The sequence below is a fragment of the Triticum aestivum genome, chromosome 5B (genome assembly GCF_018294505.1).
Source record: "Triticum aestivum cultivar Chinese Spring chromosome 5B, IWGSC CS RefSeq v2.1, whole genome shotgun sequence".
Lineage (NCBI taxonomy): Eukaryota > Viridiplantae > Streptophyta > Magnoliopsida > Poales > Poaceae > Triticum > Triticum aestivum.
This window is the reverse complement of record NC_057807.1, coordinates 187,288,146-187,307,499: the sequence shown is the minus strand read 5'-3', so window position 1 is coordinate 187,307,499 and position 19,354 is coordinate 187,288,146. Positions and strand designations below refer to the sequence as shown.

Sequence of the window (19,354 nt, the reverse complement as noted above, 5' to 3'; positions counted from 1 at the left end):
CCATGATCTCTGTTGATAGGGCCCTATTTGACTTAGGGCGCCTCGCTTTCCGTCGGCCATTTGGGCCTGCGGAATCCGCCGCCTGGCGTGAGCTTCTTGAGTGCGTCGCTCTTCATGAGCCGCTGGTTGACGGCGTCCAAGACCGTGTTCGATGGCATTTGGAGCCGTCTGGCCAGTTCTCTACCAAATCGCTCTATGCGGCCATTGCCCCCTCCGCCGCCCCTCCCCCCCTCTCAATGGTTTGGTCCGTCCGCCTCCCTCTGAAGATCCGTATCTTCATGTGGCAGTGGATCCGGGGACGGATCCCCTCCGGTGTGGAGGTCCGCAAGCGTAATGGCCCGGGTTCTGGTCTCTGCCCCCTCTGTGCCGTCCCCGAGGACTCTAACCACATCTTCTTCGCTTGCACCTCTGCCCAGTTCCTCTGGAGCTGTTTTCGCGAGCTTGTCGGCGGAAATTGGACTCACACCAACTTCCCCGACCTTTTTGCTGAACTCCAAGCGTCCCCCCCGTCCTCCCGCCACATTAGGTGGCTGGAGGTTGGGACCCTAGCCTGGACTCTTTGGACTGTTCGTAATAAGCTTGTGATTGAGCGCACTCCGCTTCGTCGTGCTACTGACGCTCTCTACAAATTCTCGGGTTTCCTGCAGCTTTGGCGGCCGCTTAGCCGTCTCCTGGAGCGCGACGCCATCTCCGCCTTCATCGCCGACCTCCGCTCGATGGCCGTCCGCCTGTCGCCGCCGCCGCCGCCCCCTCCGCCGGAGCCTGACTAGTCCCCTGCGTGGGTCTCTCGCCCGGCCTCGCCCGGTTTCCTTTTCTGTTTCTTTGGGCTTGTTGAGCTGTGCCCTCAGCAGTACCTTATGACTTTGTTGTGCTACTTGGGTGTGTGTGTCTGAACCTGTTGGGGTTGTGTGTTTTGTGGCGGTGTGCTTTATCTATAAAGCGGGGCGAAAGCCTTTTTCGGTAAAAGAATATCTGCCCTGTTGATGCGGTTGTCCAGGAAATAATTCAGTGTTGTGCCTGAAATACAACACACAACTTAACAGAAGAAATATTAAAAATAAATAAAGAGGCAGCTAAAAATCCAACATGTAATTTTGGTGCATCAGTTCTTTCAGTTCAGATATCAGCTATACTTGTATCATCAAAGCTGTTCATATCTTGAGATGTTTCTTGAGATGTTTTTAAACCTAGACAATAATGCCTTGCTAAATGATTCACCTAAGATTGACAGACACTTTTTTGAAGAAACTAGGAACTATCAAATAACTAGTGTTATTGGGCAAAAGACTAACTTAAACCAACTAGTGCTAACCTAGTAATTCAGTCCATATTGTAATGATTAATAAAGGAACATTATGATCAATAATGAGCTGTACGTCACATGTATCATCAGAAGCATAACCAGAAAAAATAATAAGAATGTTTACTGCATTCAGTTTGCAGGGATCAACTTACCTATTACAACAACCATACTTGCACATATAACCTCAGTAACTGAGAGACCCACATATGCCCAAGCATACTGTGTAGAAAGGTTCCCAATACTGAGCACAAGACCCCCTGCCATTGCAAACAGCACCGAAGGCCAGTTATCCTTCATCAAACAATTCATTGAGAGTCAGCAAACTGGATGAACCATCGATTGTCTCATCAGGAAGTTCTTGCATAAATAAATGAATGATTACTTAGACAGCTAACCTGAGTGAGTTGGGTGAAGAAATTGGGCATGTTTTGCTTGCTCTCCCCAAGCTGGCCCAAGGTGAGCGCAATGAGGACTGCGGCGAGGAGGTTGGTGATTGAGTAATCAAGGTACGTGTGCTGCGGTAGCCGTCCCCTGCGCTCCAACAGGGTGAGCAATGCTGGCCATGTGCCCAAGAAGAGGAGGGCGGCACACATGAGAGCAATGGCACTGCCTTTGTCTTCTACGATGAACATGTTGAGACCTTGTTTGATGGAGAAGACACAATTCAGTCCGGGGGCCTTCAACCGCCTGCAGGCCATCAATTGAGAGTTTTCAAGTTAGGAATCTGGAATTAATTCTGGATACAGATGATCAATGAACACAATGATTTCTTCATCATCAAACCAATTGAGGGTTTCCAAGTTAGGAATCTGGAATTAATTCTGGAAAGTTACTACAAATCTGGAACTAATACTGGATACACTTGACTTGATCAATGAACACACAGATTTCTTCATCATCAAATCGATTCAGAGTTTTCAAGTTAGGAATCTGGAATAGGTCTGGGTTCAAATGATCAATGAAAGATTTATTTCTTCATCTCTGCAAGGGTCACAAGGGTCTCTACTTCCTCCCCGAGGCGCTCCCACGGGCGCCCCCGGGAGGAAACCCTAGCGCCGCCCCAGTCGTCCCCTCCGCCTCAACCCCCTCCCTAGCCGCCACCTGGGGCGTCGCTGGCCAAAGGCCGTGTGGCGTTGGCGGCGGCGGGGCAGCTCTCTCCCGCACGCAGTGGGGACTCCGCGGGGCGTTCCCATCTGCCTGGTGGTGCCGAGCGTCGGGCCGGCCCTGCCTCGGCTCCTTCTCCCCCTTCCAGCGTCCCTCGCTGGTGCCGCCTCCTCCCCTCCGTGGTGGTGGGTTGTGGGGGATGGATCTGGGATCCCTGCCTAGATCCGGTGGATGGTGGGTTTGGTGTTGGCAGCGGTGGCCGGCGGCCCAGGCGTGGTGGCGGCGAGTCTCGCGGCCTCTGGGCATCGTGGAGGTGCCGGTGGCGGCGAGTGCTTAGCCTGGTGGTGGCGGCGGCCGTGCACGTGCGTTGGATTCCTTCGAATAGATCTGGGTGAAAACTTGCTTTCAGCTATTGCCAAGGCCGGCAGTGGCGGTGCTATTCCCTTCTTGAAGGCATCGCCGTGGAAAAATTCAAGGCCACTCTCTGCTACCTCCGGGGGAAACCCTAGATCGGATGATCGGATGACGGCGGCGCTCTAGTGTCGTTCCCCCCTTTGGGGTGTCATTCTTGGAGGTGCACACGTGCTCGAGGGACCAAAGGACGGATTCTTTGGTGGAGCGGTGCTTCATCTCACTCATTGATGGCGCTGTGGTGACTCGGCGTCCGATGCGCGGAGATGGACTCGCGCAGGAGGGTGACGCGGTCTGGGGTCATGGTGGCGTCGACGGCAGCTAGACCGGGCAAGGTAGATGCAGCAGTACAGTTCTGAAGATGGATTGGTGGCAGGTGGCTGCGGCGGCCACATACCCGGCAGGCGTCCTGGTTGAAGAGCACACCGGACTGGTGGGTGCCCATACCCGGCAGGCGTCCTGGTTGGGACCTCGGGTCTTGGATGTTAGGTTTGGCTGCGAGGTCTGTTTGGTATTAGACCCAGACTATCAGCGCCCGTTTATCAACTGGATAGGAGTAGCGACAGATGTTGCTTAGACGGTTGCTTTAGTCTTACTGTTGTATGACTTTGTAAGGTCTTGTCTTAATAATTAATAAAATGGTTGTATGCATCGTCCAGATGCAGAGGCCGGGGTCTTCCTCCTTTTTCTAAAAAAAAAAATTAAATCTCTGCAAAGCTTGCATGAAATCGAATGGAGCAGTCGTTACAGGGAGTAATGAAATCATATCAGAACAAAACGTAAAAGAAAAATCAGTCAACAACCACAAGAAAATAACCCAACATCATGGTCCAGTTTGTTCTAAACCCAAACAAAATTACTAGCGCATATCAGATACTCAAAAGTCCGACTCGGTCCGCAGGTGTTTGAGTCGCACAGGCACAGCTGCCGCAACACTCGCGGCGTGTGCTTGGAGACCAGAGCACCAATGGAATTGGGGCTTTATGGGCAGGAAGGAAGGGAAAAGAAGTTGCATCCCGAGATGGGTTATTCGGAAGTGCGGAGGTGGGAACCCTCTCAAAACCCTAGCACACCCACCGGCGGGCGAGAGCGCCTCCCCACCTCTAGTACCGTGGAGTGCGCCCGGGAGCAGCGGCCGTGTCACGGCGCCGCCGGGTTGGATGCTCTCTCTGCTCGGCCTCGGATTTGTCGGCGAGTATACACGTACAGGGAAGGAGCGGGGCAGGAACTAGGAAGGGATACGCACCGGCACCGGAGTTGGACAAGACGAGAGGATCGATCCTGATGAAGCTTTGTGTTTGTTGTTCCTCCGCTTGGCTGGGTTGCGTTGCGTCGCTATATATGTTGAGACAGGCGGCGCTTGTCTTCCGTGGCGATTACGGTAATGCGAGGCGGGTTTGTGTTTCTCCCTGTTTCCGGCCAGTTTGCGAGGGAGAGCCGTTGGCCACGCTGGTGGCACCTTCCGTCGCTTGGACCAACAACGGCCCAGAGGCCCATACCTATTGGGCTACAACAAAAAAAATTTAGAACGAAGACGCCGGAGGCGTCCGGCTTTAAATTAATAAAGCCTACCAACAGGCAGTATCCAACAAGTTCAACACATAACAACAGAAAATAAAGCTGCCGCAGCCAAGGTACGGTACATGCCACCGGCCGAAGCCTGCAAGATAAGGAAAATAAGCAGCAACTCGCAATCGGCCAATACAAAAAACAGCATCCAGCAGCAAGCTAGTGGCGGGCGCCAATCTGGATCAAACGAATCCGCTCCATAGCCTCCGTCATCCGGTCTGCATCACGCCGTTTCTCCAACGGTGTCCATGTATGAAGGAACAAGTGACATTTGAAAATAATGTCAGCAGGGCGAGTAGGAAATTTGTGCTCAATAGTCATCTTGTTGCGTGTGGTCCAGATGGCCCACAGCAAAGCACCCACACATCTCCAAAGCACACGCCCAAAACCACCCCTATGAGCGACAAGAATTCCACGAAGATCCGAAACCGAAAGCGGGTTCCAATTCTGATCAAAAGCCTCCCTAACTGCACTCCAAGCAAAGCGGGCGAGGTAGCAGTTGAAAAAGATGTGGTTGGCATCTTCGTGTTGTCCGCATAGCACGCAAGAGCCATCGGAAGGCCCGTTCCTAATAGTGATGTTATTAGAGGAGGGCAGGCGGTCGCGAAACATTTGCCATAGGAAATTTTTGATCTTCAGGTGAATAGACGCTTTCCACAGCCTCCGAGCTATGTCCAGGGTCGGTCCCTCAGTCAGCTTGTTGTAAAGGGATTGGACAGAAAACTTCCCAGAGCGCGAGAGGGACCAGGAGACCGAGTTGGCCTCAGGGCGAAGAACCACTCCAGCCAAAGCAGCAACAAGCCCGTCCCAACATGCTCGTTCGTTAGCGAGGAGGGGTCTTTTGAAGGAGACAGAGGGCGGGTTGGAACTAAGCGCGTCGGCCACAAGAATATCAGCGTTAGTGGCTAATTGGTAGGCAGCAAAATGACTCCTCCACAAGGGTCCCGAGGCAAACCAATGGTTTAGCCAAAATTGCGTAGAGGTACCGTTATTGACGCTGAACTTGGCGCCTAACGTGAAGGCTGGCATAACTTTCTGGATCCCATTCCAGAAAGGTGATCCCTTAGCTTTGGAGGTGAGGAAATTTCCATCGGGGAAGTATTTGGCGCGAAGGATGTCCGCCCGAAGCCCTTGCTCGTTTTGGGAAAGTTTTCAAATCCACTTGGTGAGGAGCGCGGCATTCATGAGTTTGGAGCTAAGGATCCCAAGGACCCCAAATTTCTTTGGGCGGCATAGCGCGGCCCATTTGATCAAGTGGTACTTCTTTTTGATCCCAGTTGCTTCCCAAAAGAACTTGGCCCGGGGAGTATCAAGCTTGGCATGAACCCCATCAGTCAGCAAGAACATGCCCGTTATGAACAGAGGGAGGGAAGAGAGGCTGGAATTAGTCAGGATCAGCCTGGCCGCCGAGGAGAGGAACCGGCCGCGCCAAGGGCTAACCCGGTTCGCCACCTTGCCGTACAAGGGCTACAACAATTCGGTACTACTACTCTTTTTTAGCTGAATTTGGTACTAAAAAGAAGCTGAATTTGGTACTGTTTCTAAAAAAAAGCTGAATTTGGTACTGCTTGCCTGCATTGTTGCGTGGGGAGCACCTAGTTGGAGAGGGTGCGGTCCCTCAAAAAGAAAAACCAGCGCATGTTTTTTTTTCATTTATTAATTTTACTCACATTTCAAATAAAAATTTTGTTCCTTAAATTTATGAAAAAACATCCACGTGATTGTTTCAAAACTAAAAGTATTAATAAATGTACGTGACGTTTTTAAAATTTATTTCTTAAATGTAAAAAGTGTACACATAATTAAGAAAAATGTTTCGTACTATTGAAAAGATGTACCATTTAAAAAAAGTATTCACATGTTTAGAAAAGTATTGTGTAATATAACTTTTCTAATACAATGTAAAAAAAAGTTCGCATACTATAAAAAAATGTTAAGTACAACTCAAAAAATGTACGTGTAATTATAAACAAATATCCATGTGTTTCAAAAAAGTCGTCGTGCCGTTTAATGTTTATATAATGTAATAAAATATCCACGTAAATTAAATAAAATGTTCCGTGACATTAAAAAAATGTTCAACTTGTATTTTAAGAAATGTCTGACATGTATTAGCAAAAATGTTCAAAAATCTATTTGAAAAAATGTTCAATGTGTATCAAAAGAATGTTTCACATGTATATTAAAAATGTACAATGTGTATTGAAAAAATAGACATGAGTAAAAAAGGAAAACAAAAGAAAAAACCAAAGAAAACCTGTGAAAAAATGCAGAAAGACCAAAAAATGCTAGTGAAGAAACGAAGGAAAACCGATGAAAACACACAGAGAAAAAGAAAAAGGAAAACTTGAGCCCGATGCGCAAAAATAGTGGCCAGCCCATTCCCCTCGAGCCCACAGGTGAGACCGAGTTACATCTCGCAATGGGCGAGGAAAAGCCCTGGCGTAGAGGGCTTTTCGTAGCACTGGAGCACCTCAGTGAGCCATGTGGTGTGTCCCAATGCCGCCACATACCTGGGATGATTGTTTTGTTTTTGGCGAGTAATAGGCGCCGGTGCGCCGGCCGAAATTTCGGCCAGTCTGCTCCCAGCCATCCGATTTGAGCGGGGAGGGCCACATGATCTCTATCTTCTTCTTCCTCCCGCTTGGTTAAAAAATCCCCGCACGATCTGAATCTCGTCTGCGCCACCCCTCCACACCCTGCGCTCGTCGCGCTCTCCGTGGTCGTCGTGTGCTCGTCGCGGTCGCCATGCGCTCGTCGCGCTCGCCTTGCGCTCGTTGCGGTTACTCATTCCAGCCAAAAAAAGAGTCAGGTTGTAGCTCCCCCAGCTCTACGATTGTAGCATCGCGTGGTCGCCGTCGCACCTTGCCGGTCGAGGTTGCAGCTTGCCGGTGACCGGGTTCCAGCATCTGCCCCTTCGCCCATGCTTGATCCCGTCGTCGGGATTCACAGCAAACCACCGCCGGGCATCTCACCTGTTGTGCAGAACGGATGTAGCAAAAAATGTCGATGGTAGTAGCAATAATCCATATGGTTGCAGCAAAACGTCGTCTCCGTCAGAGGGTCGCAGCTAAGTCATAAATGGATGTAGCAAAAAACATCTTCGGTAGTAGCAAAAAACGACGATGCTTGAAACAAAATGTCATCGCCATTGTCGGCGGGGTCGCAGCTATCATGAATGATTGCAGAAAAAAAAGTGGCCGGTAGTAGCTTCATTCATCGCCGGTTATAGCATCCATATTCGCCGGTTCCAGCAAAACGCCGCGGCCATCGACCTCGCGTTGCAGCAAAATGTATAATCGGTTCCAGCTAATAGCGTTACTGGTTCCAGCAAAAAACAATGCCGATGGCAACACACGGCCCGTAGCGGTGGCAGCTCGTCAACAGAAAATTCATGGCCTCCCCCTGAAAAAGAGCTCACAGCCATGGCTGTGGAATGCAGCACGCAGCCACATGAATTTCCAGCGACGAGCACATCAGTTGCAGCATTTGGGGGGTTGGGCGCGGGGGTGGAGGAGGTGACGGCCATGGCGACGAGCTTCGGGGGAGAGGAGGAGAGAGTGCAACCACGACGCAAGCATCAAAGGAGAGGACGAAGACTCGGTCATGGCAGAGTGCATCAAAAAGAGGGAGTCTATAAGCGCGTGTTTGTGCAAGAAAATGCTACGTCGTCGTTGTGAGGAAGAAAAAGTGACAGCAAGAAAGAAACGAGTGGAGGAGGACGCGGGTTGGGAAGAAGATAAATGTTGTGTGGCTAAAAAAAAACAGTACTGCGTGGGCCTACCTGTGTCCGGGGAGAGGTCACTAGGCCCACGATCGAAAGCGATCGCACGACGCGTACGGGACCGGCCGAAAGCTTCGACCGGTACGCCGGTAGTAAACGTTTCCCTTTGTTTTTTCGAGTTTATGTTTTTTGTTTTTATTTTTCCTATTTTCCTGTTTTTCCTGTCTACTTTTTTAGATTTTTGTGTGCCAGGAGTGTGGACCATAGTTTTGCTTGTGCGCAAAAATTATGCTTCCCCAAAAAGTGAAGCACTTATGTGCTTCCTCGTGAAAAGCACAAATGTGCTTCTCCAAAAGTGAAGCATGATTAGGACAATTTTGAAGCATGGGTTAGTACAGTTTTGGAGCACATGTTTCACCCAAAAAAAGTTCGTTGAAACCCATCAACATGGATTTTGTTTTGAAGATCTCGACATGTGGAACGAAATTGTGAAAAGAGTTCGTGATTTGGACGCATGTTTTGAGAGATAAATCATTAAAAAAGAATCTACAAAAAAGCACAAATAAACCCACTCATCTCTCCCCACACGTGGGAAGAGAGCCAACCAAAACTCTCTAATTGTGAGAAGCGGCGCACATGTGGTGCACAACTTGCCACCCCGCGAAAAAGATGTGAGTGACATTTGCAATGGGTAACTCTTAATTAATGATTTTGGTGGGGGATAGCTTTTGATGGGACATGAGACCATTCAGGGTCTGATTAGACATGTTTTGTAAAGTTAGGGATGTAAATCATATGGTATTGGACATCAAGGGGATATGGATACATCAAGATGGATTTGAGGGTGAAAACTATACTTCCCTTTTTTGCCGCATGCCTTTTTTTGGTTTTCACTTGATTTTGGTAAGGAGTACTAATGGGGTGGATCTAGGCTAGGGTTTTGCGGTGGAAGAGGTGGTGTCTGGCTGGTGGATATAGAAGGAAGGTGAGATGCCTAGTTGGGTTGTGCTAGTAATGGACATCGGCCAACGGCCCAAATAACAATTTTGACTTGCAATATTTTTTATTTATCCAGCTACAGTGCCTCATATCCAATCATTCAGGTATCAAGCAAACTCAAAATCGGACGGAAATTGACGTGTGACCTCGGTATAATATAACAAGACCGCACATAAACATCTGACTCATTTGATAACATTTATTTCCTGTTTACAAAATAATTAAAAGTGCATGACCATGTGCGAAGTGTCTAGTGGGTCTCCGAGCAAAAAGGCAAAGGAACAAGGGTACTTATTCACCTTTCCGGAGAAACAACAAAAATATAATAGGGCTAGAGGTTTAACAATTAACAAAACATCCGGATAACCCCATACAAAGGCAACGTATTGCTGATGCAATGCTAATGGTGCCATGATAATGAAAAAAACCAATCAACTTTCGAATTTGGGGGGTGTAGACCCAATTGCGAAAGTTGGTGCTGGTCGGGCGTCAGCCGGTGGGTGTGGGCAGCTGCGGCGGTGCATCTGACATCTGGAGGTGCCACAGACGTTTGGGCTTGACTGTCTGTGGTGGTGTGGCCGCGGCTCAAAGGGCGTGCAAGCTAGACGAGGTTCGCAATGGCGGATCTGGCTCGGACATGATCTTCGTAAAATACAAGGCACATGGAATATGCAAATTTTGTGTTTTTATATGCTCCCTCCGTCCCATAATGTAGTGTCAAAAAACGTTTTACATTATGGGATGAAGGGAGTACATGACAACCTGAACTAAAGAAAAAGTCCTTTCCGCCCTCGGTGTTATGTCATATCTGTACAACCATATGGACACGCACGCTTGACAGAGTTGTTGGTTTTGTTGACCCAGCAACACAACACAAGGCTTCTCGTTAACATGGTGAGGCAACAGTTCAAGAAAAACATGCATGAGACTGATTCAGAGAAGATACAGAAGATGATGGTGATTTCGCCGCATTGTTGTTTTCTTCTTTTTTGGGCTTGTTGAGCTGTGTCCTCAGCAGAACCTTCGTACTGTCTTTCATGCTACTTTCGTGTGTGTGTTTGTGAACTTTTGTGTACTCTGTGGCTCTAGTGGTCGGGGCGAAAGCCTTTTTCGGCAAGTCACCACTCCGCGAACAAGTTCAGTTCTTGGATGTTTCTTTTCATTTTTATCCTTGTCGCGACGTATCCTCTGAAACTCTTTCTTGGTGTGCGGCAAGGGGCCTATCAATCACATCATATATGAGTCCGAGAAGATGACGGGGCGCAAGTTCTGAGGTTAAGACAGATGAAAGTGGAGTCTCAGTCTCACCATATGCTGTCTGAACAATGTAGGACCAGCTAATGCCGTGTTTGGTTGTTTGCTCATTAAGACGGTGATTATCTATTTATTGCATTTTGCTGTGTTTTCTGGGTGTAATTGACCCACACAACACATGTAAGTGCCCTGCTAGCTTCTGTTTGGTTGTTTTTTTTACATCTTTTCCAAGCTTGGAGATGCGTTCTTTGAAAAACATTTTCTTCTCGTGATGTATAGATGAGGCAGTTTCATCGTGTTTACGGGTTAATAATTTGATGCGAAGCATGCCATGGTCATCTCCGTGGACCCACCATCACCTCCCCAAGCACCATGTGGACCGATGACAAGAGCACGTGCCAGAGCTACCGAGACCGAGGTGACATCTCTCCTTAATGAGCTTCCATATGAACCACGTGAGACATGGCTACTACCTCAAGCGAAGATGCTATGTGTGCGTACCAAGTAAGTGACCCTCGAAGACGCTCGAGATGAAGAACAAGCCACCACAGATGCGGATGAAGGCACGCGACAAAAGAAAATTTCAAGGTGCTACATCGACCCGACATCCGACCCCCAGCCCGGACATCCGGCGCCCCAAGACGCATGCAACAGCAGCAGGGCAACGCTGAAGGAGCTAAGGCCCTGGACATCCAGTGCCGCGGACATCCGGCACCAGCACCTCGGAAATCCGGCCTCGCCACAGAAATCCGGCCAGAGGGCAACAATACCGCGCCTCACCCCGACCATCTCTAGGCCGGACATCCAGCGTCTCCTGTCAGGCCGGACATCCGGCACCTGCGCGTGCACAACTGGGCCGGAGGCCCATGTATCCCCTCTCCTCCTCTCTTATTTCGTGGGATATATAGACCTCCTCCTCTATCTAGCTAGGATTAGCAAAGGTTTAGCTCACTTGAGATTGAGTTTTTTTTCATCCACTACCCCCTCTCCCATGGAGACCTCCATGTGAGAAGATCCCCTAGTGGATTGAAGACCCCTTCTAGGGAAGATCCTCTTGGATATCAAGACCTCAATTCCTCTAAAGATTGGATGAACTAGTTCCTCTTTTGCCATCTTGTGTTGGAATTGGACCTTTATATCCCTCTTATGTGTATGTGGATTTAGCACATGCGTGGTTGGACCTTTGTCAATTGAGTGTTCATCTTGTGTTCTTGTCTTGATTTGCTCCTTTCCCCATCTCCAAGTGTGAAACGCTCATGAACTAGGGTTTTGCCCTACATCATAATTGCTCTACGATTTACCCAAACTGACATTTTTTAGGATTTTTTTAGTGACCCAAACTGACACTTGCTGGAATTGGCCGAAGCGAGAAAGGCCTACACGTCTCTCTCTCCCTCTTTATGCATGCAAACAACATGCAGCTAGACCAGGAGGCCCATCCATCCGTTGATACCCAAGCCCACCACACAGAGAACTCATTCACAAGCGCTAGCATCACCACCCGTCCATTTACCGAAAAGGCTTTCACCCCGCTTTATAGATAAAGCACCATAACCAGACAACAACATCCAACACAAAATGCAAGTTCAAAACGAAAACACACCACACACACACACACGGACGAGAAGTACAATAGGTTCTGCTGAGGACATAACTCAACAAGCCCAAAGAAAAAGAAAAAAAAGGCCTAGGAAGGTCGCATCATCATGAAGGCCCGAGGCCTAGTCTGGCTCTGGTGGTGGTGGTGGGGGCGGCGGCCCCAAGCGGGACGCTAGAGCTCGGAGATCGGCGATGATGATGTCGATGGCGTCCCGGTCCAGGGGGCGGCTAAGCGGCCGCAAAAGCTGCAAGTAGCCACAATATTTGAAGATCGCGTCAGTCGAGCGTCGAAGCGGAGTGCGCTGGATCACAAGTTTGTTGCAGATCGTCCACAAAGACCACGCTAGCACCCTAATCATGAGCCACCTAATGGTATGCAACGGTGAGGCCTGAAGTTCCGCAAACAGGTCTGGCAAGTTGCTGTGGCACCACGTGCCGCCTACTACCTCACGAAAGCAACTCCAAAGGAAACGAGCGGAGATGCACTCGAAGAATATATGGTTCGAGTCTTCTACCACATTGCAAAGGGGGCACATCCCGCCCCAGGGCCATTACGCCTAAGCACCTCCACCCCTGAAGGAACTCGCCCCTAATCCATTGCCAGAGGAAAATCCGGATCTTAAGTGGGAGGCGAATATACCAGATTTGTACCATGGCTCCGGATCAGGAGAAGCGGCCATGGCCTGGTAGAGGGATTTAGTGGAGAACCGGCCAGATTACTCCAGCCGCCACGAGATGCGGTCCGCTAAGTCGTCAACCTCTGGAGTGGTGTAGGGCGATGCAATCCGACAGCTCCTGCGAGGCCCCCAGATCTGCAGGACTGAAAGGGCACCGAAACACGAGGTGCCCGAAGTCAATAAGGGCTGCCTCGACCGAGGTCTCCATGTTAACAGCAATCGAGAATAGGTCGAGAAATCGGGCCGTGAAGGGGATATCGCCAGCCCATCTATCGAACCAGAACAGGGTCGAAACGCCTGAGCCGATCGTAATGGACGATCCGATGCGAGGACTGGGAGCAACTGAATGATGCACTGCCAGAATTGGGAGCTACTCGACCTGTCTCAGAAAGCAAGCGGTTGGCCGCGGAGGTACTTGGCCCTGATAATGTCCAGCCACAGTCATCCCTCGCCATTGGCAATCCGCCACAGCCACCGGGTCAACAAGGCAATATTTATGCGTTTAGACGACGTGATGCCTAGACCGCCCTGGTCCTTGGGCCTACAAATATCTGCCCAGCGGACAATATGGTACATTTGCACCCATCCATTTCATTAGTCCCACCTCGCTTATTTGCCCGGAATCGGGCCAGCTTATATACCCCCGTAGTCCGCCATCTGAGCAATGACCAGAGGGTGAAGTGTCGGTCCAGCCCTAGGGGGAGTGGTGTCAGCGTAATGAACTGCACCGGCTAGGTGTGCGTGATTAACCCTAAACCTACGTGCTTCCTCTTGCCTCTTGGAGGTGGACACGCGAGCACGACTTTTGGAAAGAAAGGCTTGTTTCCCTGTGCTTCGCCCTTGATAACATAAGCGCACATGCCCTGCGCGGGCGCCGCTCCTCCTAGGATGTAGACAGTTATTTGTTGGGCTGGCGGTGGGCTTCGGCGCTATATATCCCCGCTCAACAAGTAGGTAGCCCTGTTTTGTTTTTCTTTGAATTTTTCCTTTTATGGTAATCTTTTATCATTTCTTCAAAAAAACAATGGTAATATTTTATCATGGCAATTAACATGATTCTTACACCATATCCTTTGGATTCTTTCCTTGTGCCTCAGAATATCTCCATACATGAAATCCTGGTGAAAACAGATAAAAGGGCGCGAACAAGGTAAAATTCTAACACTAGGGCACAAAGTAAAAGGGTATGTAATGACGCAAAAAATGGACTCATCACTTCGCCCGGCGGCGCTTTTGAGGTGGTGGGGGAAGGGGGAGGGAGTTCGACGGGAGCTAGAAGGAAAGGAGAATATATCATGTTATCCTGGTCAAAACGAGATGCCAATTTGTGCAGAATCGAGTAGTTTACTCCCTCTGTAAAGAAATATAAGGGCGTTTAGATCACTACTTTAGTGATCTAAACACTCTTATATTTCTTCACGGAGAGAGTAGCTAGCAACAGAATCAAACCAACCAATTCCCTATGCACCATTTCAAACTCGTGATTTTGAAGCTAAACTGCATCCAAATCAAACATAATAGCTTCATAGTGATCTTTCGTAGCATTCTGGTCCTAGTTCCTAGTACTATTGGCTATAGACTTTTAGAACGAGCAACACATCATTATATATATAATTCTGCACTAACTTGAAATAAAAATGCATCAACATTTGCAATTTTTGTGGTTATGTACAGCTCCATTCAAACGCAAACTTCATGAATGGAATTCACTCTGTGTTGGCATGGCCTGCTTCCTGGGTCAAGGGCTCAAGGCACTTGTCTTCCTGTCTGGATTTCTTCGCCTTGTGGCAGGAAGAGTTGTAAACTAGAATAACTGACGAAAGGATGGGGCAGCAGATCACTTTGTGCTCCTGTGACCTGCTGAAGCCATGAGTGTTGCTACAGCTGCGATAAACATGAGCAGCATGAACACGAGCAGAGTATACGTTTTCTTCGACGACTTTCGGTACTCCCCAAATAGCAGGATACCCCAAAATGTGCTCACAAGTGGCAATGCCTGATGAACAGCAATGCTGAAACAGTTAGAATCATAGGTGCATAAAAGTTTCCTCTTCTCTCTGAAGGCTAAGCATTAATTGGACAAACCTGAACAGCATCAGCAGCTGCATAACCAGCAGCCTGACCACCCATGAATTGGAAGCCATTGCCAAAACCGCAAAGGAAGCCGGCAAGAAGAGCCCATTGCCTGCCTTCCCAGTCATGCAGATAGGCCTTGAAGGATGACTTGGGCACGCCCGCCATTGGACGGTAGAGGAACAAGATGTTCAACCCGATACCGACGACGAAACACGAAATGGAGAAGTAGAAGAAGGCAGTGTAGACCACCAAATGCGGGACACCGTCTTTCAGGGTGTGCCACTGGTCATTGGTGGCCAGGTTGATCGCCGGGGAGAAGAGAGAGAAGCAGACGCCAGAAAAGAAAACTATCCCAAGCCCTATAAAGGTGCTTGATCCAAATACCTGAAAAAGTAAGAAATTTTACCAGATCAGTTCAGTGGTCTTACCGTTTAGAAACATTTAGTGGTGACAATTATGCTTCTCTCCGCCCCCCGCCCCCCGCCCCCCCGCGTCGCCCCCGCCCGGGCGACTCGGGCGGGATCCCAACCCTAGCCGCCGGGGCTCCCCCTCCTTCCATCCCTCCCTCCGCCGCCGCCGAAGGACGCCGCCGGCCTTTTGCCCGGGGGCTGACGGTGGTGGCGGGGGCCTTTCCTCTCTCCCGCGCCATGGGGACGGTGCGGAGCTCCGCGGCGTGAGGTGGCACGGCCGATCTGGCCTCCGTGGCGTGGCGGGCCTGCCTTGACCGGCGGCAGCGCGGCGGCGGCCTCGTCCTAGGGCGGTGGTGGTGGCGGTTGCGGCGGCCGGCCCTGCGTCGGGCAGCGGCCTTGGCTGCGTTCGGCGGTGGTGGCCGGATCTGCAGCGGCGGACCATCTGTCCTCGGATCGGCGGTGGCGGTATGGAGGGCCTGGTGGTTGGGTCGGCGCCATGTGTGGTTTGCCCTCCGGAAAGATCCGATCTGCCCGGTGCGGCTTGCTCGATGTACGGCGGCTCAGATCGGCGGCGACCCGTGCGCACAATACGTGATGGAGGTTCTTCGAGCGGATCCGGGTGAAAACCTTGTGCTCGGCTTGTTGCCAAGACCGGCGTTGGTGGCACCCTGTGGTGTCATTACCTTCTTGAAGGCATCGCCGTGGAGAAGCTCTAGACCTCTATCCGCTACCTCCGGGGGAAACCCTAGATCAGTTGATCGGATGACGGCGACGCGTTGGTGTCGTTTCCTTCTTGGGGGCGTCATTCTTGGAGGCGTACACGGGATCGAGGGACCAGCGGGTGCCTTATTGGTGGAGCGGTACTTCATCCTTCACATTGATGACGGCGAATCTCGGCGGCGTGGTGCAGTGGAGACTCGGCGCCCGATGCGCGGGGATGGACTCGCGCAGGTGGAGGTAGTTGTTTGGCGTCAAGGTGGCGTTGATGACGGAGTGGCCTGACAAGGTAGAAGCCTCAATATCTGCTCTGAAGACGGACCTGTGAAAGATGGCGGCGACGACACATGTGAGTGCGTCAGACCAGTTTATGCCCCAGACCCGGTATGTGGCTAGGCTGGAGCTTCTGGCTTTTGATGATAGGTTTAGGTGAGTAGACCGGGTATGTGGCCCAGGTAGCACCCCTTCATCATATGGATAGGAGTAGTGGCATATGTTGCCAAGATGGCGGATTCAGGCATATTGTTGTAATACTTTGTAAGGTCCTCGAGAATAATCAATAAAGTGGCCGTATGCATCTCCCAGATGCAGAGGCCGGGGGTCATCCTCCTTTTCTAAAAAAAAAAAAAATTATGCTTCTCTGTTTTGAGCACAAGGTTCAGGACAAAGATCAAATACTATCTGAATTATTCTACAGTGATGATTGTATGACGGAATTACAGCTACCTTAATTGAACGGCGCTCTTCGAGCTCAATTAGGTATTCTGCAGTTCCAGCTTCGGCTTTGGTGTCACACTCTGCAGAAGCTCCATTCTCCATGTCCTTCGGAGCATCTGAAATAGACAAAGTTAAGAATTAAAATCTGCAACTGCAACATCAACAGTGCCAGTAGTTCATACAATCATGCACCGTATTTGATACCTTTGTCTATAACTTGTTTGCCTCTCTCCGTACCTCCATCCGTCCTGTAAAAGTACGCATTATGATGATCAGAGCAAGGAATATAAGATGAAGATGGACCCCAAAAGCACCTAACAGAGGCAAGTTAAAAAGTGGTTAAGATGTTTCAGTTACTCGGCACCGCAAAAACTGTGCAAGAAAGTGGGAAGAGTTTACCCAAGTTTGTAGGTATTTGTGGATTCACTGAGTTTCTTTTCATTGTCAGCCGCATTGGAAGCATGAACAGCAGAGCCAAGGATGACTGCAACAAGGAAGCATGCCACTCCAGTGAAAAGAATTTCTGCCCTGTTGATGCGGTTGTCCAGGAAGTAATTTAGTGTCGTGCCTGAAAATACAACATGCAACTTGATGGAATAAATATCCACGAAAGAAAAATGCGGCCCATAATTTGCCAGATTCTTCGATTAGGAACATAGGATAATAGTGGAGCAACGGTTAGCTTGGTGTAGCTACTGAATTATCGGAAGAATGTTCTCTAAGTGATAGTTTGTTGTCCTCTTATTGTGAACGCTAATTTTTTTTCCAGACTGCGATGGAATTCAATGAATGAGTTTTAATGAAATTCAAAGAATGCTTTAATTGCCATCAATGGTTTGCAATTCTTCAGCTTTTTGAATCTTGATGAAGTGAGCTGACTAAGATTGATAGACCAATTTGCTCAAGCAACTTTAACTTTTAGCTGAAAAAAGCAACTTGAACTTTTATGTCTAGAAAAAGCAACTCGACATGTCAGATAACTAGTGTTAAATAATTGAGCCCCTCCTGTAATGCTTATATATGAATAAAGATTGTGATCAAGAAACCTGTGACTCACATGTATCATCAGAAGCATAACCATCAAAAAACACATTCCTTGCACTTTAAATAGTAGAGGAGATCAGCTTTACCTATAACAACAACCATGCTTGAGCTGATAACCTCAGTGACTGAGAGGCCCACATATGCCCAAGCATACTGTGTTGAGAGGTTCCCAACACTGAGCACAACACCCCCTGCCATTGCAAACATCACTGAAGGCCAGTTGTCCTTCATCATAAAGTTCATTCAGAATCAGAAAACAGCCAACCAACGAATCCCCAAGTTTTTCCTGCACCAAGATAGCTCACCTGACTGAGCTGAGTGAAGAAATTGGGCATGTTGTGCTTCGCATCCCCAAGCTGACCGAAGGTAAGCGCGATGAGGATGGCCGCGAGGAGGTTTGTTATGGAGTAGTCGAGGTATGTGTGCTGCGGCAGCCGTCCCCGGCGCTCCAAGAGGGTAAGCACCGCTGGCCACGTGCCCAGGAAAAAGAGGGAGGCGCACATGATGGCAATGGCACCCCCTTTGTCCTCTATGATGAACATGTTGAGGCCTTGTTTGATGGAGAGCAAGGAATTCAGCAGGGGCTCTTCAACCACCTGCAAGAATCACGTTCGTCAGATATTTCAAGTTACTGATTTGGATAATGAAACCATGGTTTCTTTTTTCCTGCAAAGCTTGAATGAACTGAATGATTTGGAGCTCTTAATTGTTACAAGGAGCAAACATCAGGGCAGAAAAGAAGAAAAACTTCAAACATAAATAAATCATTAGAGCATCCAATCATTGAGAACCTAACATGAGCAGGGAAGTTGATAAGATGCCAATTACCACAGATGAGATTATCCAGAGAACGAAAAAGGAAAGAAAAGATGACTAGATGAGCCCAAATCCGAGCCGAACATCCAACAGGAGTAAGAGTAGGATGAAGGTGGGAGTACCTCTTGGCAGGGATCCAAAGAAGAAGCACATGCCAGAGCATGGTCCATGGCCATGGGGGATTTTATAGTGATACAGCTCACAAAAGCTGGACATCGAATGGGATCTTTTTAATCAAAGTCCAACCTGATCTGCACGAGTTTGACTCACACAGCTAAAGGAAATTTGCGGCGTCTTTCCATACGGAGATCACCAATGGAGTTGGGGCATTATGGGGAGGAAGATTTTTTTGTAATGGGGCCAAGAAATGGACAAATGGTGCACGCATCAGCAGTTGTAATAATTGTACGTGTGACAATGACCTCCGCACGAATTAAATCAAATCATGAAAATTAAACCTATGTGTGTGATTTGCGTAAAATGTTGAATGTAAGCAGGAGAAGTAGAGTATCACACTCATTGGCCAGAGATAAAGAACCCAAACCATCTCTTTCAACTAGGCTATCCAAGAAAAGGACCATTGACGAAGGGCAAGGAAGAGGAGTGAGGATTCCACCAAGAAATGGGCACAGAATCTTGTCTTTTTTGTCCGACGAGCATGAACTCTATATTTCTATCTATTGCTTCAGAAACACGATGGAGTTTAGTGAGACCCGATCGTTGTTTGAGCTCACATGGATCCAAGAATTCGGCAGCGAATACCTTGCCAAAATGAAGAGAACCACACAACAGTTTGTCCATGTGGATAACAACATATTTGCAGTCCAAAAAAAAAAGTCCATCATGAACAGATGTAAGAGGAGCAGGATAAGAAGAGCACATACCTCGAGAGGAGGAAAGACGAAGAAGAATCCTTCTCTTCCTTGAAAGAACT

The 19,354-nt window shown here is 48.9% G+C and overlaps 2 protein-coding genes across 3 annotated transcripts; both read right to left on the bottom strand.

Annotated features, from left to right (window-relative positions):
* Positions 1-799: 799 nt before the first annotated feature.
* Positions 800-4,194, bottom strand: LOC123110983 (ureide permease 1). The gene is made up of 4 exons (XM_044531641.1): positions 4,065-4,194; positions 1,699-1,990; positions 1,456-1,594; positions 800-1,017 (listed from the first exon to the last, which is right to left on the bottom strand). The coding sequence occupies exons 2-4, from the start codon at positions 1,933-1,935 to the stop codon at positions 929-931; spliced, it is 465 nt and encodes a 154-aa protein (XP_044387576.1). The 5' UTR covers positions 1,936-1,990; positions 4,065-4,194; the 3' UTR covers positions 800-928.
* Positions 4,195-14,080: 9,886 nt separating this feature from the next.
* LOC123110980 (ureide permease 1) lies at positions 14,081-18,830 on the bottom strand. Of its 2 annotated transcripts, none has more exons than XM_044531640.1 (8): positions 18,543-18,830; positions 17,910-18,200; positions 17,691-17,829; positions 16,960-17,128; positions 16,765-16,808; positions 16,570-16,676; positions 14,721-15,100; positions 14,081-14,653 (listed from the first exon to the last, which is right to left on the bottom strand). In XM_044531640.1, exons 1-8 carry the CDS (start codon positions 18,594-18,596, stop codon positions 14,347-14,349), a joined length of 1,491 nt encoding a protein of 496 aa, XP_044387575.1. In that variant the 5' UTR covers positions 18,597-18,830; the 3' UTR covers positions 14,081-14,346. The 2 variants fall into 2 exon arrangements, with proteins under 2 accessions (XP_044387575.1, XP_044387574.1); XM_044531639.1 differs by having other exon boundaries at positions 14,081-14,636; positions 14,726-15,100; positions 18,543-18,829.
* Between the last annotated feature and the right edge of the window lie 524 nt (positions 18,831-19,354).